At 36.5% G+C, this 9,568-nt stretch overlaps 1 protein-coding gene across 3 annotated transcripts; it reads left to right on the top strand.

The window, feature by feature from the left end:
• The first annotated feature begins 1,011 nt into the window (after positions 1-1,011).
• LOC116210865 (salicylic acid-binding protein 2-like) lies at positions 1,012-8,338 on the top strand. 3 transcript variants are annotated; one of them, XM_031544973.1, is made up of 4 exons: positions 1,012-1,124; positions 1,188-1,598; positions 7,744-7,881; positions 7,991-8,338. In XM_031544973.1, the coding sequence occupies exons 2-4, from the start codon at positions 1,206-1,208 to the stop codon at positions 8,270-8,272; spliced, it is 813 nt and encodes a 270-aa protein (XP_031400833.1). In that variant the 5' UTR covers positions 1,012-1,124; positions 1,188-1,205; the 3' UTR covers positions 8,273-8,338. The 3 variants fall into 3 exon arrangements, with proteins under 3 accessions (XP_031400833.1, XP_031400832.1, XP_031400834.1); XM_031544972.1 differs by having other exon boundaries at positions 1,021-1,187; positions 1,251-1,598; XM_031544974.1 differs by having other exon boundaries at positions 1,034-1,131; positions 1,195-1,598.
• Positions 8,339-9,568: the final 1,230 nt, after the last annotated feature.

The raw sequence follows: 9,568 nt of genomic DNA, 5'->3' as shown, positions 1-9,568 counted from the left end.
TTAGTCGAGACCCGTTAGAGACTTCTACGTATGAAGGTCCACATCGAAAATCTTATGTGAAATAAAACTACTCATTTGCATATATTATTCACAAGTAATATTATAATGCGAATATTTTCCACATGGGAATACTATCAGTCTGGATATATATATTTCCAGTTGGCACCATCAGGCTGGACTTTTTTCCGGTGTAAATTCGTATTCGGAAGTCCAATAAGTCTCATCTAATCCAGTCGAGTCGGTCAATCCACAAAAAAATAAAACTCTCTTAATATGAATTTTTTACATCCATAAGACTCAAATTTGAAACCTTACTTGAGGAAAACAAGCTCTGAACCGGTTAAGTTAATCTGCGGGTCCACTATTCAGCAAAAAAAAAAATCTCCGTTGGTCCGCCAGGGTGGATTAAAAAATGGGATATATAAATTATTGTCTGCACGCCACCATCTCCATTTTTATATTCAAATGCAGCATCTTGAAAACAGGAGGGACGTTGTTAGGACAGTGATTTGCTCCCGATTAAGATTTAAGAGTATCCAAATTCAATTCTCGACAATAAAATTCTCTCATTCCTTTATTTACTGAGATATTTATGGTGCAATCATAAAAAATGATTGTATTGTATAATGAAGTAAATTACTCAAAATTTAAGTAAAAATAAATCATGTTTCAATAAGAAATAATTAAGTAAAACTCTTTGAAATATATATGAATTACTTCAAAATTTGAATTTTATTATCAAAATCTTCATAATTTAGTTTTTTGTTGATCACTAAAAACATGAGTAATTTACCGGAATATAAATAATTTTTGAATATAGAAATAATTTACTTTTTTTTACATGAAGTAATTTACTTTGATTTATTGTACAAGTTCAAATGATTGCACTATAGACTATTTTCTTTTTATTTATCCTTATCCTATTTCCTATGAGCCTATGACCTCTTTTGAAAACGAAAAAAAAAAAAAATATATATATATATATATAGCAAGTATTACACATGACTAGTATAAAAGTAATGAGCTAAGCATATTGTTATTGCCATCCGAAAAAATTATAGGAGAGCGTGGGGAGAAATCTAAAAGTTGCAGAGGAACAGAATCTGCAAAAGCATCAGAAGCACATCTAAAGTCATTATCCAATGGAAGTAGCAGAGGAACAGAAACTGCAAAAGCATCAGAAGCACATCTAAAGTCATTATCCAATGGAAGTAGCAGAGGAACAGAAACTGCAAAAGCATCAGAAGCACTTCGTCCTCGTCCACGGCGCATGCCACGGTGCGTGGGCTTGGTTCAAGCTGAAGCCCCGCCTCGAGTCAGCAGGCCTCCGGGTCACGGTGCTCGACCTTGCAGCCTCCGGCACCGACCCCAGGTCCATACATGAGGTCTACACTTTCAAGGAGTACACACAGCCACTGCTTGATTTTCTACAGGCTGCGGTTCCTCCGGCTGAGAGCGTGGTGCTGGTGGGCCACAGCCTCGGCGGCCTAAGCCTGGCTCTCGCCGCAGACATGTTCGCTGACAAGGTGTCGGTTGCCGTGTTCCTCACAGCCTTCGTCCCCGATACCATACACAGGCCATCATATGTCCTAGACCAGGTAATACGACCTTCTGTTCTATTTTATTCGAAGAGATTACGCTATCATCGAAATCACAATGTACAACTGGTATAGAATGTGAACCTTGAAATCGGTCGGTGGTTCCATATGTAATTTTTGGAACCTGGTTCTGCGAATAGCTAACATGAAGTCGATCATCTGATCTGCTTATTCTCACCACAACAAAACTCGTCATTTCCTAGGAAAAATTACCTTCGAAAATTTCCGATGAATTTCCAAGAAAAAGTCCATCGGAAATAATTCTGTCTTCAAAAATTATTTTTTTAAAAAGAAATTGAATTTTAGAGAGAAAAATTCTTTTGGATATTCGTTGGACTTGTCCCTCGGACATCGAGGAGTTTATTGGAGTGTCCTTTACAAGATGAAGGCAGACAATATCGGATTAATTAGGCGGGGGACAAATATGATATTATGGTGATACAGATCTATGCTTCTATGCTATAATGTAAACAGCTAACTTTTATACCCAGCTAACTTTTAAACCCCGGTTTTACCATTCTTGAAATTTCATTAAATTAAGGTATAAAAGTTATAAATTTGACCATTATAAAACTTCGTCAATAATTACAAATTGACCAACTTAAATTAATTTAAGTGATTCAATTTTCTCTTTATTAAGAGTTTGAATTCGAGAATTTTATCCCTTAATAGATCGACTAGACTCGAAATGAAATTCGTCGAAATTAATTAAATTTCTGAATATCAAAATGCACATCTATCACAAAAAAATCGAATATAATTATGTGTGATTTCACTCAATCTTTTCTCATTGATTAAAAAAATCTTCTTTCCACCGGAAGAAAAAAAAAAACTCTTCTTTCCACTCCACACAGTACTCTTCATTATCATGTCTCCCTGTCCCTTCCACTCTCTCCTTGCTCCTCTAATATGACTATGCCCAGCGGACGTCTCTCCCCGATCAAGAGACGCCACATGGCATCTCAATGGGAGAAACCTCGCGGAGGCGTCCCCTAACTTATTTGATAGAGGCTCAGCAGCTTTTCCCCACCCTCTCCCCACTTGTTTTAAAGAGCCACGGAAGGGGCCGTTGCCTTTTTTTTTTTAATTTAATATAACCTCATTAAGAGACTAAAAAATAGAGATCATAATTGAGATGATGAGTCTCTTTCTTTATTACGTGTGTATTTAAATGATATGACGATCACGTAATTGTAACGGATTCACTTTAAAAATTCAAATAGAAATTGTGACTGGAGATAATCTAATACCTTTTTTTAACCCAAAAAATGTGTTTTTTTTCCAACATTCACTCCTTTAAGGAACGTACAAGATTTTTTGAATTATTTAATCATTTTTATCAAATTATTTTTCTGGATAAGTATCAAATTATTATTTTATATATATATATATATATATATTACCCCGCATAAGCGCAAGTCCATGAACAAATGTCAACAAATTGCTCCAAATCGGGCAAAAAAAAAAAAATTGGTTCCAAAAGTTTAATATCTCGATTATATAAGGGTCTGAAAATTTTACACCATGATTAGCAATTTCGAATTGTATGGGGTCCAAAAGGTGGATTCATTTTTCCAAGCTTGGTTTGTCTTCTCTAGATGATTTTTTCTCCTTTCCTTAAGAAAAGTCCAAATATATACAATTAGTACCAGTCAAGCGCAACGAGTCTCTCTGAAGGCATTTGGAAGAGTTTCCCTACATGCTATTTAATAATCGCATGGAAAAAAATTAAATTAAATGACGGAACACTGATGTCCGACCAGATCAGATAACTCACATTCAATGACAAATTATTAATCACCATCCAGTAATTTTAATCGCTGCGAACATATGCTACGATTAACGTCAGTTTGTGTACGTGGCACGGCCGATGCTCTCCACTCTGGATGCTAACACATGCAACCGACCGTGATCGGCTTGTTCCTGCACTGCACGAGGCCGCGAACCCAGCCAGACAACCATAATAGGACAAAAAGATAACAAAACACTTAGTAGGTAGACCTTTAACCAATGGGACCACAACACTATCCACGCTCAACAGGGACGTAAGTGAGAATCGGCCTTAGGAGACAGTTAAGTGAAATGGAGGGACTTGACGACTGCCTCTTAAATGCTTCCCCTTCCCCGAGTCACTATATCTTGTGTCCGCAGAATACAGCTATTAACTGTGTATGTGTCGATAGATCCATTATTATAGAGCCAAACGGGGTTCTTAATTACATGTGGTAGTGGGTCATTCTTTCTTCTTCTTTTTTTTAGTGGGGATTTTCTATGTATCCGATGATCCCTAGGTAAATACTCGATTATATCTCAATAAAAAAAATGATCATTGGCCAATGTTTTACACAGAAATAGTTTAATATATATATATATATATATAGATATAGAGGAGGCATATGATTTAATACGAGGATAAGAGATAAAATTCAATAAAATGATACATTAGTCTCATCAGTGAAAATTAAACCTTGAATGTTTTAGTTCTGACACCCAAAATTAATGAGACCCTCGCCTCGCCTACTCTGGGAGGACAAAGAAAAATTAATTTTTAAATAATATAGTAAAAGGATAAATAAATATTGACTTTTAAGAAACAAATATTTTTAATACAAAGAAATAATAATTAATATTTGACACTCTTTTGGATTGCTCAAAATTAGGTATGGGATGAGCTCTTATTGGTAAAATTGAATTAATATCCATTAAAATTTGGTCAAATATCAATTTTTTTATATTTTATCACAAACTATATTTTTTGTTAGAAAATACACAAAGTTTACATTTTTTACGTTTTATTACAAACTATATTTTTGTGCTATATACACTAACTTTCATTATTTTCGTCTCATTTAGCATTTGTCCAAATTTCCATCAATTTTGTTGACGTGTCCGTTAATAGATGACATGTGACTACAGTCACTAACGATGATTAATGTGGCGAACCGCATTATCAAAGAAATATTAAAAATTTTGAAACTTGGGTAGCCAAAGGTAGGAAATAAGGCGATGACCTCTATAATTGCCATCTATGAAGCTTCATCGGAGAAACCATCAAACCCTCTATGTGCTTTGACCAAAGCACAAAGGTTTTGATGAAGCTTCTCAATCCAGTCCTCTAGGATTTGATTAAAACCCCACAAAGGTTGATCAAAGCCCCAAAATCGTGGGCTCGATGACTTCTCCAATGAAGTTTCATGGGCGTCAGCACACAGAGTGATGAGCTCATGGACCATAAATGGATAAGAAAGAAAAGTGGAGGGTAGAACCAACTAAACTCACTGGATAAGATAACTCACCATAAGTAAGAAAAGTTGTTTTGATTCGCCACGCTCAAGGATGAACGATAAGAATCGAGGTTTTCACCGCTAAATAAGGAACTTGTTCATATAAAAAAAAAAGAAGAGGAAATGCTCTAGGGAATTTTATTCAAAATATTCATTCATTCTCATTGATCAAAATAGAGCTTATATAGTGCTCAACTACTTAGATATAATGACAGCAATGAAAAATAAAGACAATTAGTTCCCTAGCATGGAAAAGATAAAGTTTAAATGAAAATGGTTGAACAAGAGTCTCATGCATTAGCTCCCTATCCACCTTATTGCAACCACCATTATTTGAAGGAAATTCGTCCAAAATATAGGTGGATAATAAATGAGCCACCTATTCCACTTGATCAGGTGTTTGAACACCTATTAACATGCACTTGAGTATGGTAATGGGTCCGGATGGAGTTGCAACAAGCTTCTTGGCCTTGGAACACGTGATAGGACACGAACTAAATATGGCCTCGTCCTAAACTACATTTTGTGGCACATCGTCCCCTCCCAGTTCGGAAGGATTTGCCATTAAATCCAAATCTTCTTCATCTTCAAAATACGGAAATAGGACCTCTCACGTTGAATGTCGCTAAAACATTGTAATTATCAGGCAACTCAATCTTGTAAGCATTGTCATTAACATTTTCCTTGACATGAAATGGACCATCAGCCCACGGCATTAGCTTGCTCTTTCTCTTACTTGGAAACCTCTCCTTCCGAAGGTGAATCCAAACAAGATCACCTAAATTGAAAAAAACTTGCTTCCTTCCTTTGTTCACACTTTGAGCATAGGTTGCATTCTTCTTTTCAATCTGTTTCTTCACTTACTCATACAAAGCTTTAATATGCTCGGTCATTTTCTTGTCATCCAAACACACTCTTGGACTGGCTGGTAAGGGTGTCAAATCAAGAGGTGTGATAGGATTAAAGCCTTAAACCACTTCAAAAGGAATCTTCCTAGTAGAGTTATGAATGCTCAAATTAAAAGAGAATTCAACTAGGGCAAGGCGAGTATCCCAACTCTTCAAGTTTATATTCGCAGCAGCTCAAAGTAAAGAGGAGAAAGTACGATTTAGCACTTCAATTTGGTCATCAGTTTAGGGATGACAAGCAGCGCTGAATAGCAATTTAATGCCAAGCTTTGCTCATAAGGTTTTCCAAAAGTAACTTAGGAACTTAGGGTCCCTTTCAAAGACAATGCTCATAAGAATACCATGCATCATCACCACTTCTTTAAAGAACAAATCAACTACATGGAAAGCATCATCAGACAAGATGAACAATAAGTTTCCTCTCTCTTTTGCTCTCTTTCGGTGTCTTGGAACAGTTAGGATTAAGTGCAAGACGGCATATCTATATATATAGTTTTGCACAATTAACTCTAAGGACTACTTTGCAACATTAATTAATTCATAATTAACGAACTCATTGCAACAATCCCCTTACACTTTCGTGTATTTCCAAAACCATATTTTAGTCATCACATGACTACCCAAAAGAGGAGACCATCCTCCAAGTAAGTTTCTATATATAGACTTTCTATTAAAGGAAACTCTCCAAATAAGGAAACATTTATATCAGAAAATACAACTCATTATTAGGATCCGCCTCCTCCTTGGACTTCGAGACGTGCTAGGAACCTTGCAATCTAATTGCAAGTCAAATCCGGTAATTGATTCATAATTAACTGTCTTAATTAGATTATTTCGTTCTTGGCTTACACAAACTTTATGTGACTAACTAAGTTAATCACTAAGTGGCAATGAGACTATAATGTCAATATCCTTGACAGTATTAGAAAATCATTTCCGCTCCTAAGGGTAAAATTCCCAAAATACCCCTAGCTCTCATAGATGATGGGTAACGCCTGACACAATGTGTCATGACCACCCAATTAGTGATGCATGTGTGATTAGGACATTCTGATGAACCAATGACCATATATGCCATGCACTCAAGTACTTTCATTGCAAATTCTGATTTAGCCATGGTCATGGTTAATATCAAACCCTATAAGTGATCATATGAAATCTTTGAACTTTCATTCATAGATCATCAGAACTTAAACTAGAAACTTTTTTTTATTTAAGTCCAATTAACTTGGCCAAGGATTTCTTGATAAAAAAAAAAAAGAATTCATCCCCAATGATCTTTTTCCTGATTACTCAACTCGATGAATCTCATCTCGACCGGTCACCTACCTCCATACATAACTAACTAGAATCACTATCTATCGCATATCCATGCTTAGTACAAGTATATAAGTAGTAGCAAATCCTAATTACCCATGTATGAGATAGCCGTATCATTTCAGGTCTAAGGACTATATGTACTAATACGATCCAGATAATATTCATTGACAATAGTAAAGTACCAGGTCAATATTATTCGTATGTCACATTCAACTCACTTATATCCAAAAGTGTCCACATGTCTGTTTCATTAATATTCATATACTAATCATGGATACACACAGAATTGACAGTTTGTCAGGAATAATAGTGTTCAACTAAGAATTTCATGACCTCGAACAGTTCTAATAGAAACTTGTACCGTATTATTTCGTCACACATATTCTCAACTCCTTGAAAATGAAGTATTTGTCAAGTCTCTTATGGACTTATTTTAACAAAAATAAATAATTTATGAATAATAGAATAAATATTATTTTTATAAATAGAAGTTATTTTATTACATATATCTTCTTTATGGCAAATAATAAAGTTTGCTTTCGCTTCATGTAGTTGGTCTTCTAATTGAAGACCTTTTTTTTTTCCATGGGGTAGTATTCTAAATTCTCTTAAAATGTATGGGACTTCGAACAGTACGTGGCCACGGCTCCAAAAGAAAGATGGCTTGACACTCAATTCCGGCCTTACCAGAATGGGGAGAAACAAGGAACATCGATGTTCTTCGGACCCATGTTCTTGTCCTCGAAGTTATATCAATTGTCTTCGGTCGAGGTAAATTAGCAGTACATGTCATATATAGTCTCTTCTGATCACGAAGCACCGGACTGACTAGCTAGTCGGTTACTGATGCATGTGTTCCTTATTTCACTGGCTAATTCAGGATCTCGAGCTCAGTAAGATATTGGCAAGGCCAGGATCACTGTTCATGGATGACCTGTCCCGCCAACAGAAGTTTTCTGAAGAAGGGTATGGGTCAGTTACGCGAGTTTACATCATGTGCGGCGAGGATAAAGCGATCCCCGTGGACTTCCAGCGTTGGATGATTCAAAACAGCGGAATCGAAAATGTTCTCGAGATCGGTGGTGCGGATCATATGCCATTGTTCTCCAAGCCCCAAGAGCTTTGTGAATGCCTCTTAGAAATAGCAAACAGATATGCTTGAGGGCTTATTTATATGCTTAAGTTGTTTCTCAACTGTGTGAAGGTACTATTTGCCGGTTTCATAGTATGCTAGTGCCACCTTTTAGGGATTTGCTATCATCGTTTGAGAATATAAAGTTATCAAATAGCCCTTCATTATCGATGAAAGCAGTTTGATATAAACGACGATATGACATATAATGATAACTTAGTACAAATGAGAACATAAAAGATACTTTCATATGGCCCATAGCACAAATAAGACAGGAATGGACCGAGGTGGAGTGAGGAGATGCCCACCTCCATCATTGATCAAGGTAGAGGATCACTTTATCAAGTGGTGCGAGCTCCGTCCAGGACGAGATATAATTCATTCAGCAATGGAAAGAGACATAAAGGTAAAGTCGGACTTTAGAACGAAATTATTGAATGAAATATACAGTGCCTTAAAAACAGCCTGTTACTAAATAAATTTGAAGGATAAAGTCCTCTATGTACATCATGTGAAGAGTTTTAGCATAATAGTTCTTTCGTATGATATTAGAAATGAATTGGGACAACCAATGTAGAAAACGAAGTTTTCATACTGAGGTACATCTTTCGGTACATAAAAGTATAACTGAATTAGCGAATCTTTTAGAGACAATTTGCAGAATATTATATTAGTACATGGCTCTTTCTGTTTTAGTGCTCCTGAGTCGCCTTCTTATACGAAAAATCGTAAAACATAAGTAAGAAAATGTATCCAGACTTTTCCATAAGATAACAAAGATTTTGTACTGTACAGAATTATTCTTTTTTTATTTTTTTTCGGTGGGGACTAAGCCCAAGACAAAAGACAGACAAAATTACACAATGCAAAGATAGGGTATGAAAACCCCAAAAATATCGCAAAAAGCAGAGCTCCACATCGTGGACTGCTAAACACATGGTTCCCAAGAAGCAAATGTAAAGCATTCCGAGACAGCCAATCCGCACAACAATTTCCTCCCCGATACTCATAAACGATATAGACAGTCCAGTTATGAAATAAAAATAATCTTCCTAAGAAAATCTTTTTCTCAGAGTTGTTTAGGAAACAAATATGCTCGAGGCTCATTCACTCCAATCTCCCCCATCCCCTCCCATTGACCACCCTACAGTTCTTCAGGAATTTATGCCATCTACCCGTCCCGGCCCGAGACGGGACAGGATGGCCCCCGCACGTCCTTAAGAAGGGATGCTAAAACCCCACCCGACTGGCAATCCCACACCATTCCCACCCCAATCCACCATCCAAAGGTGGGAGGGAGATGCCCTCCTGTCCCGACCAGGACAG

Source organism: Punica granatum, chromosome 6 (genome assembly GCF_007655135.1).
Source record: "Punica granatum isolate Tunisia-2019 chromosome 6, ASM765513v2, whole genome shotgun sequence".
Taxonomy (NCBI): domain Eukaryota; kingdom Viridiplantae; phylum Streptophyta; class Magnoliopsida; order Myrtales; family Lythraceae; genus Punica; species Punica granatum.
This window is presented reverse-complemented; position numbering and strand designations above follow the sequence as displayed.